A 20,139-nucleotide genomic window follows, 5' to 3' on the forward strand; every position below is an offset into this window, starting at 1 on the left:
TTTTATTAATAAATAATCTACATAATAAACAAATAATAACAGTATTTTATAATAATATAATATGAATAATATTAGTAATAATAACTTTTACTATTTTAATTTATTATTATTTATACTGCAGAATAAATACTAATCTTATATTATTTTAAAATTATTATAGTTAATGTATCATTAATAAATGCTACAAAATAAATAAAAAATATTTTAGTTATTTTATTATTTTGAAAATATTATTATTATTTTATTTATGCGTTTTCAACTAGGTTAAGTTTCTAAAATGATTTAGATTAAACATTATAATTAAAAAATTAACTATAAATAAAACAGCATTGTATTAAGATCAGCTCAAGCTCGGTGGTTTCTAGAATCAAACGTGCGGATGTTTCAGGATCAGATGAGCTGAGAATAAGAGAATAAACCCTTTTGAAATAATCCAGATTCACATCAATTAAACCGAAATAAGTTCTAAATGCTACAGTCTTTCCAAAATCATATTCATATACATAATTTTTCTGATTTTGTGTTCAATAATTAAAATCTAACTTCCATTAAACGGTTTAAAATAATCGCATACTAATGCAGCTTTATGGTGCTCAAACCTTTTTGACTGAATTGAAACTCAAAGTAACCTTTAAATTAGATTTAAAGTAAATTTAAACAGATCCAGCAGTTGCATTATATATCATTTATATAATTAATATATATATATATATATACAGTACAGGTCAAAAGCTTGAAAGAAGTTTCTTCTGCTCATCAAGCCTGCATTTAATTGATCAAAAATACAGAAAAAAAAAAAAAAAAAAAAGTAATATTGTGATATATTATAATTATTTTTAAATTTATTATACTTTAAAATTATCATTTATTTCTGTGATGCAAAGCTGAATTTTTAGGATCATTATCACACGATCCTTTAGAAATCATTCTAATATGATGAATCATTATCAAAGTTGGAAACAGTTCTGCTGCTTAATATTTTTTCAGAACATGTGATACTTTTTTAGGATACTTTGATGAATAAAAAGTAAAAAAAAATAAAAAAAAAAAAAGCTATGTTTTTAAAATATAAATATTTTGTAATAACAATATACACTACTGGTCAGTAATTTGGGGTCAGTAATTTTTTTCTTTTCTTTTTTTTTAAATAAAATCAATACTTTTATTCAGCAAGGATGTGTTAAATTGATAAAAAGTGATAGTAAGGAAAATATATTATTAGAATATATATTATTAGAATTTTTTATTTTTATTTTGAATAAATGCAGTTCTTTTGAACCTTTTATTCATCAAATATATTAGACAGCAGAACTGTTTCCAACACTCATAATAAATCAGAATATTAGAATGATTTCTAAATGATCATGTGATAGACTGGATGTTACATGTGACACTGAAGGCTGGAGTAATGATGCTGAAAATTCAGCTTTGCATCACAGGAATAAATTATTTTTTTAAAGTATATATTTAAATAGAAAACTATTATTTTAAGTTGTAATAATATTTCACAATATTACTGTTTTTTCTGTATTTTTGATCAAATAAATGCAGGCTTGATGAGCAGAAGAAACTTTTCAAAAACATTAAAAATAGTAATGTTTCCAAACTTTTGGTCTGTACTGTATATATAATTTAAATACATTATATAGTTTCTTACTTTTTGTTTTTTATTTCTTATGCATTTTTTTAAATGCTTTTGTGTAAAGCAACTTGTTATATAAATAAACATGTTTAAATAAACTGAGAAGTTCAGTACAAGCGCTACACGGTGTTATATAGAGGTTGCTATTTCAAGCTATTATACATTATTCGTTTTTAATCAGCTGTATGTCATGGAAAATGGCTTTTTTGTAACCCTAGATTCTATTTTCATATTTTAATGCAAGGTAATTCTTCTCAAATCAGAAGAGAGCTCTATCTGCTGCTTTATGCTGCCATCTAGAGGACACTATGACTGAAACACACACACCTCCCTCACATCAGCAAGAAAATATGAATAAAAAGCTCGATTATAACGTCATTAGTTTAATAGACATTCATTTGGCACACAACTTTTTAATTTATGAACAACAGTCAGGTGCTTCCAAACGAGTCACTTCAGTGAGAGATTTGATCGATTCAGTTTAGAACAGCAACAATGAATCACTGGAACACGAATCACTGTGTGACGAACTCCACAATGAATCCTCTCAGCGATTCTGCTGCGAAACATCAAGACACACAGCAATTCTGCACTCAAACACAGAGAGATTCCAGAACTGAAACTCCACTGAACAAGCAGATCATCTGTGACTCGAGAACCGAATCTCTGAGTCGACTCAAACGAATCTCAGTCCTTTATTAGGCCTCTAGGATGTTGGATAACATTTAAAATGCTTTTAATGCCATTTATTATTATTTTAAAAGACATCTGTATAACACTCATTGTGCTCAGTGTGATTATCAGGTTAATATGGATCTGAGTTTGTTCAGAAAAGACCGAGATGATGTTTATGAGTAAATACAACGTTCCTGAGAGGTCCTAAAACACATTCAAAATGTCTGAATGCCACTAAAAGAGATGAGAAAATATCAAAATAAATGTCATTTGTTGTAAAGAACGACGCGCAGACCAGTTTGTTCAGTTTAAAATGATAAAACTGATCCGATTCAGACTCATCTGAAGTGAACGAACGCTGCTCCAAAAGAGCAGATGAACAGTTTAACGCTCGCACTGCGAGGAGTCAAGTGTTTTAAAACCTCTCGTGCTAGTAAATGAATAAACACACTCATCATTAAAGACCGAACGTGGTCTGAACATGTTGTTTGTGTAACATCCGAACATCTAGCTGAAGATCAGTCAGTAACACTGCTGTGAGAGACGCTGCTGATGCTCGTCTGTTTGGATTCTCTCTCCAGGCACTTGGGAGACGCAGATTCATACATGTGCAAGACGCAACACACACACACACACACACACACACACACACACACACACACACTTCACACGTGACTCACATCACAAGACACACAGATCACGTCACTCTCCTGTTCTGGAATAACGGTAACAGATAAAAGGGGTGAATCTCATGAAGAAAATACATTTCAGTCCAAATATTTAGCCCAAAATAAATATAAAAAAATATTTTTTCCCCCATATTGCAGGGGGAAAGTGAATAAAATCATGTGCATAAATTAAACCGTAAAAACTTAATTTAGGGGGAAATGCAAAAATGTATACATAATTACCTAAAATTATTATAATTTTTTTAATTATTAAAATTATAAATCTTAAATGCAAAACTAAAAATACTACCAGAAAAATGGTCTGTTTATTTTTAACTGTCGAAAAAAAAAATTTAGTTAGAAATTAGAATTACAGAAATTATAAGTACTATCATAACGTATACATTTATACTTTTAAATAATATATATATATATATATATATATATATATATATATATATAATTTATCAGAAATTATAATTACTACTATTAAGTATACTTACATTTATACTTTTAAATATATAATTAAATAATTTTGGGGGGAAAGCAATTAACGGTTGTGAAAATACACCAAACAAAAACCATAATGGTCATAAATCAGGCTACATGCTCTTCATGTAAAATAACATTGAAAATATTCTGCAAATATAATTATTTAAATTTTTTCCCCAATTATGATAGTTTTTTTTTTCTGTGAAATATGACGTGGACGTGTCCTTGACCGCTTTCATGAGATTCACCCCGATATGAAAGTGATATTTAGATAAACGGCTTCTACGGTTCACTGGAAACGCTCGTGTGTATTTTCATCAAAGCCCCTGATGTGTGTGAAAACACAGACATAAATCAGGACGAGGACGAAAACAGTGTTTCCAGAAATGCATTCAGTCAGTATTGCACTTCCAGCGACGGCAGGAGACGGAACACACACTCGCTCTAAACACACCGCAAAAATCAGCTTCTTAACCTGTAGTTCGGTCTTGTTTCCCAAAACAAATATCAAAACCTTCTTTAATCAAGATGCATTTACTTAAGAAGCAAAATGTAGTCTAGTTTTAAGCATAAACTCACCTCATTTCGCTTCTTAATTGTTAATTAATGATTTTTATAACTGTTTAGAAGTTTGTAGTGGAAAACAAGACATTTAAACAAAAAAAAAAAATTTTTTTTTTTTAATGCACATATGCTTTTGCATCAAAAAACAGAACTTAGACTAGTCACATGACGCCAGGCATTTCCCATCCTCTTCATTGGCAGCATTTGCTCAGGTTAAAAAACAAAAAAAAAGCAACAACAAATAAACATTTGTTCCATTTTTCTTGCATCTGCAACTTCCTGTTCCTGTAGAGGGCGCTGCAGTATGCTACCGTGCACTATAGCGCCACTGCTGGAGTTTGCGCAGCAGGATCTGCATGAGGTCGAAGGTCATGAAGCTGATGCCGACGGCGATGGGCCCTTTGACCCAGTTCATGCTCAGGCCCTTGTAGAGGCCGCGGATCACGCCCTCCTCCCTCACGATGTCCCGCATGGTGCCCGAGATGCTGCCGTAGGTGTGTCCGGTGACCCCCGCCGTCTGCATGCGTCTGCGCACCACGTCCAGCGGGTAAGAGGCCGACTGACCGATCAATCCTGCGCACGCACCGAACGCCAGACGCTCGTACGAGAACGGCTGAGAGCGACCCGTGTGCTCTGAAACAGAGAGACGAGTTACCGACGGTTACGAAATAGCTACAAAAATGGACAATTAAATAAAAACATCTGTAGTAAATATATACAATGTAATAAAACAATCTCCATGATAATGTACATTATAAAAATAATAATTAACAGTTAGGAATATAAATAAAAAATGGCCAATTAAATTTTAAAAAATTTAATAAATATATAAACTAATAAAACATTCTCCATGATAATGTACATTATAATAATAATAATTAACAGTTAGGAATATAAATAAAAAATGGCCAATTAAATTTTAAAAAATTTAATAAATATATAAACTAATAAAACAATCTCCATGATAATGTACATTAATAATAATAATAATAATAATAATTAACAGTTAGAAATATAAATAAAAATGGTCAATTAAATAAAAAATAAATTGTAATAAATATATAAACTAATAAAACAATCTCCATGATAATGTACACTAATAATAATAATTAACAATTAGGAATATAAATAAAAAATGGCCAATTAAATAAAAACATTTGTAATAAATATATAAACTGTAATAAAACAATATCCATGATAATGTACACTAATAATAATAATTAGCAGTTAGGAATATGAATAAAAAATGGCCAATTAAATATAAACATTTGTAATAAATATATACAATGTAATAAAACAATATCCATGATAATGTACACTAATAATAATAATTAGCAGTTAGGAATATAAATAAAAAATGGCCAATTAAATATAAACATTTGTAATAAATATATACAATGTAATAAAACAATATACAAGATTATGTACATTAATAATAATAACTAACAGTTAAGAATATAAATAGAAAAATGGCCTATTAAATAAAACATTTTAAATATTTAAAATGTAATATACATTAATAATAATAATATTTGATCTAAATAAAAAAATATATTTAACTTTGATTGTGATTAGTTTTTTTGGTAACACTTTACAAAAAGGTTTAATTTGTTAACATTAGTTAACATGAATAATGTTAATTTTAACATTTATTAATACATTATTAACATCAAAAGTTGCATGTGTTAATATTATTTAATGAATCTAAAAGGAACTAAAAAAATTTAAATTTTATAAAGCATTTATTAATCTTAGGTAATGTTCATTTCAGCTGTTCTTATATTATATATATATATATATATATATATATATATATATATATATATATATATATATATATATATATATATATATATATATATATATATATATATATATATAAATATAAAATTTATTACGAAGTTATTTAAATCAAATTTGCATCTGTTAATATTATTTAATGGACCTGAGCCAAATTAGGTAAAAATGCAATATACTTTAGTAAATGATTTAAATGTATTAATTTTTTTTAGTTAATGTTAAGTCCTTTAAATAATATTAACAGATACAATTTTTGATTTTAAAAATGTCATAATAAATGTTAAAATAAACAAGATTATTAAGTGCTTTAAAAAATATTTTCAATTTTTATTTACTTAATTTTAGTTCAGGTCCATTAAATAATATTAACAGATGCAGTTTTTTATTTTAATAATGTATTAACAAATGTTGATTAATACATGCTTTAATAAATGTACATAAATACATTTTCACAATCAAAAACTGTATCAGTTCCTACTATTTAAAGGACCTGACATAAACTAAAAATGAAAAATACTCCTAAAGCATTTATTAATTTTAGTTAATATTAACACTGCATCTGTTAATATTATTTACTGGACCTGAGCTAACATGAACCAACAAGAAGTCGTTTTAATGTTAAGAAAGATTAATAAATATTATGAGAAATGAAAGCCTATTGTTATTAATATAAGACCTTAATACAATATCTTCTGTGGTGCAATTAAATCAAAACTAAACTAAAAGCAGTCAATTCTTTGAAACCAAGACAACTCTGAGAGCAAAAGCGGAGGCGTGTACCTGCGTGGAGCTTCTTGAGCGTCTCGTAGGTGAAGAAGCTGAGTCCCGCGTACGGTATGACGCCGAGGATTGTGGGAGTGAACCCCCTGTAGAGCGTCTGCAGCCCCTCGTCACGAGAGATTCGGACGAACACGTGCAGGATGTTACTGTACCTGACCAGCAACGACATCACAGTGACATCACACTTCATCTTTGCTCACACAAATAATTATTTTACTTGGAAACTATCATATGCATGTACAGAAATGGGCTAAAGCGAAGCTAAATAGTGAACATTTTATAAAAAAAAATTAAACAATATGGTACTACTTTGCAATATATTAGAAACAGAAAAGCTAAAAAGACTTATGAAGCTCTATGTCACTTTAATTTGGTAATTAAATGTTTTAAATTTTACCCATGGTGCATATACAGTACAGACCAAAAGTTTGGAAACATTACTATTTTTAATGTTTTTGAAAGAAGTCTCTTCTGCTCATCAAGCCTGCATTTATTTGATCAAAAATACAGAAAAAACAGTAATATTGTGAAATATTATTACAACTTAAAATAATAGTTTTCTATTTGAATATACTTTAAAATAATAATTTATTCCTGTGATGCAAAGCTGAATTTTCAGCATTATTACTCCAGCCTTCAGTGTCACATGTAACATCCAGTCTATCACATGATCATTTAGAAATCATTCTAATATTCTGATTTATTATGAGTGTTGGAAACAGTTCTGCTGTCTAATATATTTGATGAATAAAAGGTTAAAAAGAACTGCATTTATTCATGTCACGCTCTTCAATATTTCACCAGGTAGAAACTGAGTTTTTTGTTGTATTTTTAAAAGCCACTTTTTTTTGTAAATATATGTTTATTACGTGTGACTTTTTTATTAATTATGATTTAAGACTTTTTCTAAAAACTAGATTTGGATTTACTTGATTAAAATCCTTTGCTAAAAGTATCAACAGAATAAAACAGGTTTCTCACAGGAGTAGAAGTGTTGCACTCTAGCGAAATATGTTTAATGTACAGCGGATTTTGACAAGATGGACAAACTTGAGTAAAAAATATTTTTAGTGTTTAGTATTATTTATATACTATTATAGTAATTCTTAATATTTTCTTTTAATATTTAACTGATATAAAATATAAATATAATAATAAAATAAATAATACATTTATAAATATTGTGATATTAAATATAAATAATATTATTGAATTAAAAAAAAATTATATCTAGTTTTTTTTCCTGTAATTCTGTCACATGCTTTCGTCATTTGTATCAGTTTTTATTTAATTGTTAATTTTTTATTAAGCTTTTATTTATTTTATTACACAAACCCTAATTTTTTTTTTTTTTTAGTTTATCAAGTTTAAGTTTTTCATCTAATATTCATACTGTATTTTATTTCAGCTTTATTTTCATTAGTTTCAGTTAACATCCACAGCATCGATGCTGAAAAGCCATTCACTGGTTAAAAAGTCTGAGACGCCTGAAGAACATGATCTCTTATTTATTGAATTATTTCAGACAGACACAACTAATGTCTGATGAAGCAGAGTTAGATCGGTCTTACATCTCTTTGGGTGTGACGGCCATGCGGGCTCGGACCATGTCCAGTGGGTATGTGATCATGGCAGCCGTGGTTCCCGCCAGAGACCCCGCCAGCAGCCGAGGCACAGGAGGCAGAGCTCTGCAGAACAACACGCTGCTCAGTTTCTCATCTGTGAGTCGCTTTGGCTACACCATTAAATGTATACGTGCATCGGTGAAGCAGCAGAGAGTAAAATCACACTCACTTGCCCTGGAAGCCGTAATACTGTCCCAGAATCCTCTTGTATTGTTCATGAGCGCAGAACTGGATGGCAGCGTATGGAATAACACGCACCATCGTGGCGGAGTTTCCCCTCCACAGACTGAAGAAGCCATCCTTCAGATACGTGCGGTAAATTAACTTGTACGCCTCCTGCAAACCATACAGTTTATATCATTATGCATTCATTGTATCAGTTAATGCATTCTCTGGGAATCGAACCCAAGAGCTTGGCATTGCTGATGCTGTGCACTACAGGAATGCAAAATGTATAAGTCAAACGTTTAAATTAATATGCGAAAACACTGACGTTAAATGCAGAGAAAAATACTCACCTTGGCGGAGAATCTATTCGACGACACTAAAATGAGAAGAAAAAGAAGTTTTTATAGTTTCCTGTTCATTCAGCTGATAAGGAACTAAAGAAGCTTTTTTAGCAACAAATAAACAAAAACATCAATTGTGCAAATAAAAGATCTGTTACTTTAAAAACAACTAAAGAAATAATTCGTACAGTTGCATCAACTCTTCTAAATGTCTGAATTTCATTGCTGGTGTTTTGGAAATTTAAAGGTAATTGTATTGTGATGACAGACCTTATATGTTTTTTAAATAGAGTTTATTGCTATTACTACTACTACTATTAATAATACTAATAATATATTATCACTTTTATTTAAATATTTTATATCATTAAAAAAATAATGAAACAAACAATAAAGAAATATATTACAATAGTAATAATCCTACTGCACTATACAAGTATATAATAATAATAATAATAATAATAATAATAATAATAATAAACTATAGTTTTTATTTAAATATTACTGCACTGTAAAATAAAGCATATAACAGTAATGTATAATTAAATATTATTTTTTAAAGTTTTTAAAAAATTAAAACAAACAAGAAAAAAATATATATAATAGTAATAATCCTATTGCACTGTATAATAAAATATATAATAATAATTATTGTTTTTTTAAATATTATTGCACTGTAAAACATTACATAACAATATTAATGTTTTATAATTTTAAAGTATTAAGTTTAAATAAACAATAAAGAAATGTATTACAATGGTAAAAATACTATTGCACTGGAAAATAAAGTATATTATAATAATAATAATAATAATAATAATAATGTTGTTTTTATTTAAATATTATTTTATATCAAGTTTAAAAAATTAAAACAATAAATAAATATATTACAACACTAAAAATATTATTGCACTGTAAAATAATGTATATAACAACAACAACATTGTTGTTATTTAAATATTATATCACCAAGTTTAAAAAATAAATAAAACACACAATAAAGAATTATACTACAATACTGTTGCACTGTAAAATGAAGTACATAATAATGATAATAGTAATAACAACAATAATGTTGTTTTATTTAAATATTATTTTATATCAAGTTAAAAAAATAAAAATATTACAACAATAATACTATTGCACTTTAAAATAAAGTATTTTATAATAATAATAATAGTAATAACAACAAATAATGATTATTTTACATTACAATTACAACACTATTATTCATAAATGTCTTAATTTCTCTGTTTTCAAATGTTAAACCTCACAGCTTCTCTTTTGCTGTCAACAGAGTTAGAAATACGAACTGCATTTTCAAACGCACATTATAAGTGACACAGAGCTGTTTTGGATTCAAAATGATCATTTTCACTGAAAGGTGACATGTTTGCACCCCTGGATGTTTAGTAGATGTCATTTCACACAGATGAGGAGAATCACATGCACTCTTGACTCTCAGAATGACTCTCTGTAGGCCTGACTAGCCGCGTTTCCACTGTCGGGCTTAAAGCGGGCGTGCTAGGGCGTGCCAGGGCCAGTCGCGTTTCCACTGTCACTTCCGGGGCTTGATCGTGCCTCGTCGGGGCTTCCTCGGGGCCAACGGCCAGGGATTTTTGGCCCGACGAAAACCTTGGGCCAAAGCGGGCCAGCTGGGGCTAGAGGAGTGGTTATGAACAAAGGCGGAGTCTCTCCGCGTCTGCAGAGCATCAGAGCCGTGGATCATTTCATAAAGATAACAGCTATAACACCAGCATTAAAATCTTTTACAAATAAGATGAGTTTAAATGTGATTTTAAGTCAGTTTCGGTTGTTTGCGAGTGTTTGGATTAGATGTGTATTATGTTGATTATAATAGGTAGAAATGTTTGTAATATTTGTAAAAGACTATGCACGCTAAACATTAACGTTACCATAGTAAACATGATAAAAGCAACCACTTGGACAAATCAGACTTCAACTTCTTATTCTCTATCACAATTGTGTATTTATTTAGTAACTTTTATTATCTGTCATAAGTCTCGTCTCGAGAGTTTAGCTCCGCGTAGCATGTCATCAAAATATAATAATGATTTTTTTTTTGTTCGGGAGCTTTTATAAAAATAGTTATTATCCTTCATTCTAAATGTGACGTATATAGGCTACTGTGGCTCCAAATAAACAGAAACAGACTCAACTGATAGGAGGCTATTTTCATTTTCATTTTATATTTTCAAATAAACAAAATAGAAATACATATATTTCTGTGTGATTAATTTTGAGTCCTGATAAATTAATTCATTATGCTCAATGTATCACTTATAGTAAAACACCGATGCTTTTGAATTTGAATATTTAACAAAGCATGCAAACAAAAGACCGCTGTTATCATGTTCGTTTTGTGATCGCGCTAGTTCCAGTGACTTATTTCTGATTAGTTTTCTGATAACTTCTCTTTGTTGGTGAATGATGGGGTTGCATGAAGTTGTTCCTGAGAGGCGTGTTAAGGGCGGGTTTTAGTGAAGCGCAGCGGAGCTTCTGGCCCGACGGTGGAAACGCTGCTCTATTCTGGCCTCATGCTACTGGCCCGAGGCTATTAGCCCGGCCTGGCCCGTTTTAAGTCCTGGCTCGCACTGGCCCGACAGTGGAAATGTGGCTACTGAGTGTTTACACACTTTAGCTCATCTCTGAATGTTTAGCCAGTCACTCGAGGAATGTTAATATGAGTTTGTCTTCTTGCCTTGAAAGATAATCTTGGTTCGGTCCAGCGGGGCGACGGCTGTTTTGGCCACGGCTCCTGCAAGCGCCCCCGAGAGCAGAGAGTTCAAGACCGACCGACCCGGTTTAAAACCCTGCACACACACACACACACACACACACACACACACACAGAGAGACACAACACATCAGCTCTGATCCAGGAGGACTTCCACATATAAACCAATAAATACAGCAGTCCGTGTCTTCTAATAGTTCACAAACACCACCAGTGTTAATCATCGAGGCTGTAATCATGTCCAGGGGTGAACACAAACTGTGGTTTCTGGGAAAGACTCAAGCTTTCCCTCTAATCTTTATAAAGCACAACAGGTTTACATTCACACTTCTGATCAGTTTCCACACACAAACCCGCGACCTGAATGATTGTGAAATGATAAAAATGTGAATTGGAAATTAAATTTTAAATAAATAAAATAAATTCATTAATTAAAAACAAACAAACAAACAAGCAAAAAAAATAATCTAAAAAGTTATTAATTTATATGTATTAATTTTATTATTAATAAATAAAATAAAAAATAAAATAAAAATATTATTAATAAATATTAATAATATTAATAATATAAATATTATTAATATTGTTTTGTGATTATATATCTATGTCTATAAAATTATTATTATTATTACTAAATAAAAATCTAAAAAGTATTAAATAAAAACAAAATGGGAACTATTACTGTCAATATTATTAATATAAATATTACTATTATTATTGGAAATATCACCTTTGTATTGCAGCCTTTGTGATTTAATAATCACAAGCCATATTGAAATTTCAGTTTTATTTCAATTAGCTGTGCAGACCTAATACAGACATTAACAGCTCATGTGAGTTCTCGTTAAACATTCAAATGCCTGATGGTTTTACTGTAAATGAGCCGGTCAGCAACCCACATGGAAAAAACTAAACAACAAAAATAAGATCATGATAACAGCTCCCTGACCCAGAACTGACTCTTATTCTAATTATAAGAGCTTGACCTTACTTTGAGCTTGAAACCATCCCACATTTCTTCATAATCATACATAAAAATAGAAATAAGATACAAAATGTATATTTCAACACAACACACTTAGTAATGAAGTATGCAGTAGGGTTCAAGAGGTCGTAGTGTGACTAGACACAACATGCAGTGAATATAGTCACATTATAACACTCTCAAGTGTCTTACTGTTATTATAAAACAGTCACTACATAATACAAATATTAAGGACACAAAATTCATTTAAAAATGTATGTGATATGCACACTGACTGCCAGGATTATTATAGTTAACCAAAACAAAAATCATTAATTGAAATAAAATAAATGTTAACTGAAATAATTTTTTTTTATCTAGTCGCTGAAAGGGAACACTTTACAATAAGTTAGTTACATTAGTTAGTTGCTTTAGTTAACATGAACTAAGCATGAACAATACTTCTACAGCATTTATTAATCTTAATGTTAATTTCAGCATTTACTGATGCATTATTAAAATCTAAAGTTGTGCTTGTTAACATTAGTTAATGCACTGGGAATTAACATGAAACCACTGTATTTATTCAATAACTAACATTAACAAATACTGTAATAAATGTATTGGTAATTGTTTAGTTAATGCATTAAATTTCATTTAATTTAAAATGTTCTAAAATAACTAAAACTAAAATAAAAATGTATAAAAAAAAATTATATATATATATATATATATATATATATATATATATATATATATATATATATATATATATATATATATATATATATATATATATATAATTTATTTATTTTTAATATTATGCATAATATTAAAGCACAAAGGGACTCCATACAGCACCAGATAACAGAAAATACTAGTTAGTTAAAACAATCAGACAAGGGAAGATCCCAGGTCACACATCGTAAAACACATGGAGCATTTTATTTTTCCTTTCATTCTTTCTTAATCTCATCTATGAGTAATGCACAGGCCATTAGACTTCCTGTAGACTGTAAACCCTGCAATGTTTCCCAAACACCGATCTTCTGTTCCTCCTGTTGCATGAATGAAGGCCAGCTTGACCTCACAATGATTGTGCAATTATTTACACAGAAACACGACAACAATGCAACAGTTCTGTCATCATTTACACACCAAGATGCACTCAAAAGATGTTAATGCTCATAAATAACATCATACGGTTTTAGAATGGCATGAGGATGAGTAAATAATGACTAAAACTGAAATATACATTTAAAAGATAGTCAGAATCAGTTGGAATGGAACGGTGTAATCTTATTGGCTGTTCTCTGCTGTGGGCGGTTCAGAAGGGAGTGTTCTCACCTCTGATTGGCCGGAGGAGGGGCGTGGCAGCACTTCGCCCTTCGTCAGCGCCCCCTGCCGTTCTGCGTTCCCCGCGCTAACCTGATCCATTCATACACGCCAGAGCGCACACACACACACACACGCGCTCACAACCAAACCTGGAACCACATGAGAGAAATATTAGAAAACAACACGATATCACATAACGCTGCCAAACACATCACACACCTATTTTAAAATCTGCAAAAACGTCTTCTAGAAAACAGATGCATGTCAAGAACAAGTCTAGCTCTTATTTCACCCCAAAACGACAAGGAAACAATAAGAAATTATATTTTGCGTGAAGAAAACGAAAGCTTTTCTGGATCACTTTGCATTGCGATATTATTTTTCAGACAATTTAACACCCAGTAAAACATCAAATGTGCTTAATTCTCATGCACAACGCACAAAATAATACTTTACAATCAGTGCACAGTTATTGGAGTATAACTGATATACTGTTAAAGTTCTGTTTAATATTTAGAATTCATTTTTATTTGTGTTTGCATTTTTATTTTGAAAGTTTTAGTAGATTTGTTGCATTTTTTTGTTATTTTTAGTACTTGTTTTTTTTAATAAGTCTTTACAGATTTCATTAATTTTATTTGTTTTAGTTTTTTTTAATACATCAAATTAAACTAACTAAAAATGATAAATTTAGCTGAAATAAAAAAATATATATTTTATTTGAGATTATTTTAGTTAATATTTATTTTGTTTTAAGGTGCTTTTTATAACGGTTTTAGTTTTAGTTAAATATAATAAACCTGTTTACAATGATCTCTCGTTTGGTATCATTAGCATTAACTTACTAACAACATATTTTTATGTAATTTATTAAACCTTGTTAATGTTAAATACAACCATTCATTGATTATTCATGTTAGTTTACAGTGCATTAACTAATTTAAACAAAAACTTTTGATTTTAAAATATGTATTAGTAAACAATGAAATTTACATTAACTGTCACGTAAGTATTGTTCATAATGTACTTTTAAGAAATTATAATGCTTTGTAAAAATATTGTAAAAAAGTAAATTTTGCAAATATCTTTTTTTTTCAATCAAAATATAATATCTGATATAACGGCAAATACTGTATTAATCTAACAGCTGTGATAAAATGAAAATCACTCATGCATAAAAATCCAATTGACTTGCAGAAGCAGGTCAGAGCTGTTCTGTGAATCCACGACTGGATCAAATAACATCTGAAAGGGTCACACAGACGCACCTCTAATAATAGCACAAATGCTGAATTATTCAGGCTCTTGAAGGCCTGAGCAACACTGCTCGATATAGCATACATCTGTATTTAGTTTTCTAAATATAATGTAAACATGATTTATTTTGCTACTTATTCTGTGACACTCGTTAGCAGGACAAAAGTCATAATCATACAGCATATAGTGTTAACTAAAACTATTAAAAATAATTTTCGGTAAGTCAAATAAAGCTGAAACCAAATAAAATATAAATATTAGATGAAAAACATGAACTTAAAAACTTGAATAAATAAAAATAAATAAAGAAAAATGATAAACGTTGCCTTGGCAACTAAATTAAATAAGTTCAAGTACTAAAATTACTAAAACTGAAATAAAAATAAATGAATCAAAATTAAAATTTTTTTTGTTATAGAAATAATATAAACTAAAAATTACATTTTATTTGAATGTATTGTTATTGATGGATATTTATAATTAATATTATAATATTAATAAGTAAAATGAATAAGTGTTAGTAACACTTTACAATAAGGTTTCATTTGTTAACATTAGCTAACAATCAACAACACTTCTACAGCATTTATTAATCTTTATAACCAACGTTAATCTGAACCTTTACTAATACATTTCTGTGGTTAAAAGTTGTTCATTAATGTTAGTTAATGAACCGTAAACTAACATGAAAAAAAGATTTACAAAGGTTAATAAATGCTGTAAATTACATTCACTAATGTTAACAAATGAGACCTTGTTGTAAAGTTTTAGCACCAAATTAACTAAAATTTAAATAAAAGTAGAAGACATATATTAAGAAAGAAAGAAAGAAAGAAAGAAAGATCACAACAAAACTAAACATTATCTAAAATTAAACTGAAAAATGGAAAATATCAAAATAAAAGCTAATTCAAAATAGAGCAGCTAAAAATTAAGTTAAAGGGATAGTTCACCTATTTTTTTCCGTACTATGGAAGTCAATGGCTACCGTCAACTGTTTGGTTGCCTGCATTCTTCAAAATATCTTTATTTGTGCTCAAGGGATGAAAGAAACACACACGGGTTTAGAACAACACGAGGGCGAGTGAATGCACAGAATTTTTATTTTTGGTTGAATTATCTATTTAAGATCTCAAACGACCCTGAACTAGCAGGTCAGTCAAAGCTGACCTCTCCTCTCAGCGGTGGAGGTGAACGGGAACGAGAGGCTCAGTGGGTGAAAGGTCCTTCATGCTGACACACATTCAGCGCATACGAACACTTCAGAGCTGCCAGAGTCCTGCAGACGCGCAGCCTTAAAGGGACAGTTCACCCAAAAGTTAAAATCACCCCATGGTTTACTCACCCTCAAGACATCCTAGCTGTACATGACTTTCTTATTTTCAGACGAATACAATCTGAAATAAATATTAATTATATTAAAAATGTCCCGGCTCTTTAAAGCTTTATAATGGCAGTGAATGGGTGTCCAAAAGAAGTCCAATAAAGTGCATCCATCCATCATAAAATCGGCTCCGGGGAGTGAATAAAGGCCTCCTGGAGAGAATCAGTGTGTTTTTACTGGACCTTACACTACGTTTACATCATCCGCCGGAATGAACGCGCGTACAACAGTTAGCGCATGCTAGAGATAACGGTTTATAAAGTTATAATTTTGGTTTTTTTTTTTTTATAAAAAAATGTTGTTAATTTGCTGGAGGAGTGTTTTATTTAACCAGAGCCGTGTGAGGCACTTTTTATTATGGATGGATGCACTTTATTGACTACTGACGAAACCACCCATTCACTGCCATTATAAAGCCTGGAAGAGCCAGGACAATTTTTAATATAACTCAGAAAGTCATAGACACCTAGGATGGCTTGAGGGTGGGATATTTTTGGATGAGGGGAGGTATTTTTTGGGTGAACTATCCCCTTAAAACGCATGCAACGCATTCACTCACTGTAATCCTGAGAATCCAGAATCATTTAATAATTCATCATAGGCTTTAAAAAGCTTTTAAACCCTGGGTTAAGCAACATTTCACAAGTGGGAGTTTTATGCACGGAACTGTTGACCAAAGTAGGGCTGCACGATATATCATTTCAGCGTCGATATCGCGAGGTGCGGTGTTTAGTCTAGTGATCGTTAACCCGTATGGAGCAGGTGCCAGGGTTCGACATGCAGGTGATTCTTAGATTAATTGCAAAGTTTAACCATCATACAATGAAGGTTTTAGGTGTACATCACGAACACCGAATTCCTTCACTTCGTCTATTTGTGCCCGAAATTACACTTATGCGTGAAATTATGAGGAAAAAAAAAATCACTTTTGTAGCTTTAACACAGATTTATTAGATTTAATTCAATTTCTGTACCTGAATACTACTGTTAGACCTACCTGAAAAAAAATATAAAGCACTGTTTATTTTATTTGCATCTTTTTTTCTTTTATATTTATCTATGCTTGTAATTTGTTTGTCATTTTCTATGCTGATTTACTCACCCCAGTCACTGAGTATTTTGTATAAATAGAAATACTCAAGTCATCTGGTGATTTTTTTAATATCGTGATACATATTGCAATTATTTTTATTATTTTTTTTTTTTTTTATGAAATTTAATTACTATAAATTTCATATATAAATACAAAGAAGCGACAAGTAACACTGAATTTTGAAGAAAGACTGTACTTGTCTGTTTATATATATATATAAGTGCTCTCAGTTTTTGTTTACATAATATAGGTGTATATTTATTATGCATGTATATATATATATATATATATATATATATATATATATATATATATATAAAAATACACACGTATATATTTCAGAAAAATGTTATATATTAAATTTTTAATAATATAAATTATATGAATATAAATATGGACATGGAAATGCGTGTAAATATTTTAAATATATATACTGTATGTGTGTGTATTTATATATATATAATAAATATACACAGAAAACACACATATATATCATTCAAACAAAAACTTTTATTTTGTATGTGCTTAATTATAAAATGTATTCCAATAATCGTCGTTTTATTTAAAACTTCATATCCATGCTGCGTAAAATACCAAACAGTGTGAAACCTAGAACCTAGGGTTAAAATTTGACACGGATTTAAACTATTTCAATATGAAAAGGTTTCTTTAATGATTAAATCACCCAGGCGACTGAGAGCAGGATCACTGGGGTGAACTGTGGGACCATTTCCAAAACTCTTCTCCTGTCCTGTCCGCCTCGCTCTTTCTAACTCTTTTATGTTCCCAGCGGATCCGATGACATCCGCTGAAAGCCTTTTGTGATTTGCAAGGAGTGGAAACACCAGACAGCCAACAAAAATAACAGCAGCAAACAAACAGTGACAGTATTAACACTGCACGCTGTTATGCATCAATAAAAAACAGCACAGAAAACTGACGTTTACATAATGAGACACCTAAATGCAAGGCTTTTTAATCTTTCAGATGCAAAGACAGCTACATATATTTTCATAAAGACCCAATTTATACTGTGCAAAATTATATAGAAATATATAAAACATTATGTGTTTAATTTCTATTACACTATTATTATTTTTAAGACTTGCTGTATTACTTCACTGGTAGATGCATTGTTTTTTCACCTCTATTTTTCATTATTTGGATCTATTTTTATTAATTTTAATATATATATATATATATATATATATATATATATATATATATATATATACATATATATATATATATATACATATATATATATATATATATATATATATATATATATATATATACACACATTTTTTTTTTTTACACAATATAAAAATCATTAATACATATTATTTATATGTATATATTTATATATCCCCTAAATGCGTATTTATGAAACATGGCATAATCATTATGTTGTCAATTTTGCAAAACATCTTAAATAAAAGTTAAAAGCATCAAACACGAAGCACCTGTCAGCAGATCATTAAAGCTTGTGACAGACTCGGGCTTCGTTTACCACCGAAGGATTATGACTGAACGTGTAACTCGATCAAATATAAAACACTTCACAACAGATGAATGTTTTGAGGTCAAATGAAATCGTCTGTTATGATCTGAACTCGTGACATCGGTCTCAAAGTGCTTTAGCATGTTAGCGTGTTAGCAAAACAAGCGTTACCGTCACATTTCGACGCTCACCTGTTGGTCTGACAGCACCTGTTGAAGCTCTCTGCGCAAAACCAGCACAAAACACCGACTCTACCGGAATCTGATGACGGTCTGCTCGCTCATTCCCGTTCATTAACAAGCTTCTGATGAAGTGAGGAACTCCGGTCACCGTCAGCACTAACGCAGAAAAACCTCAAACTAACTCGCGCGCGCGGCTGCACGCGTCCGTTCTGCAGGTTAGAGCCGGTTAAACGTATTTTATTTCACTTTCACGGCTAATGCTGCGACTTTGAGATGCTTAATCGCACATTTCACGCGTCTGTTGCGTTGAAGGGCGAGTTCAGGTGCATTGTGGCAGTTGTAGTCCGGCGCGGGAGCGCGCTTGACGCGGATAGGCTCGTTCAGGGGGCGGCGAACCGTAGAAAGGGCGGAGCTTGGAGTTTTAAAGTCGCGTGAAGCATTATGTGATGCTTACCAATATAACACGTGCAATTAAATCCTTATTTTAAAATAATTTGGTTTGACCCTCTGGTATTGTGCATTCGGGAGTCACACTTGTGTTGTTACATCTTTTTTATTTTCAGTGAAATCACTGTGATATATTTTTGTTCAGTAATATTTTGTATTTTGCGATAATTTTAATTGTACTGTTTAATATGTGTGCAGTAATCATGATCATTAAAAATAATTTAAAGAAAAATCTAATATTTTTTACTTTTCAATTATGGCAGTATTTCATGTTAACCCGTTTAATCCCACCGGTCACAATAGTGACTGTAAACAAGGTTTTCATTTATAAAGCTCTTAAAACCTTACTGACTGATGTTTTAGTGCACTTCCTGCAAATATGGAAAAAATAAAGGGTCTCAATTAAATATGTGCAGTTTCACATGATTAGTGCAAATTGTAGCAGCTTATTTCCTGT

The 20,139-nt window shown here is 30.4% G+C and overlaps 1 protein-coding gene across 1 annotated transcript; it reads right to left on the reverse strand.

The window, feature by feature from the left end:
• Window positions 1–3,696: 3,696 nt before the first annotated feature.
• On the reverse strand, window positions 3,697–19,598 carry LOC109057939 (mitochondrial coenzyme A transporter SLC25A42-like). The gene is made up of 8 exons (XM_042713374.1): window positions 19,245–19,598; window positions 13,825–13,964; window positions 11,478–11,589; window positions 8,765–8,790; window positions 8,416–8,582; window positions 8,193–8,309; window positions 6,622–6,773; window positions 3,697–4,674 (listed from the first exon to the last, which is right to left on the reverse strand). Exons 2-8 carry the CDS (start codon window positions 13,912–13,914, stop codon window positions 4,349–4,351), a joined length of 990 nt encoding a protein of 329 aa, XP_042569308.1. The 5' UTR covers window positions 13,915–13,964; window positions 19,245–19,598; the 3' UTR covers window positions 3,697–4,348.
• Window positions 19,599–20,139: the final 541 nt, after the last annotated feature.

Source organism: Cyprinus carpio, chromosome A2, assembly GCF_018340385.1.
Source record: "Cyprinus carpio isolate SPL01 chromosome A2, ASM1834038v1, whole genome shotgun sequence".
Classification (NCBI taxonomy): domain Eukaryota; kingdom Metazoa; phylum Chordata; class Actinopteri; order Cypriniformes; family Cyprinidae; genus Cyprinus; species Cyprinus carpio.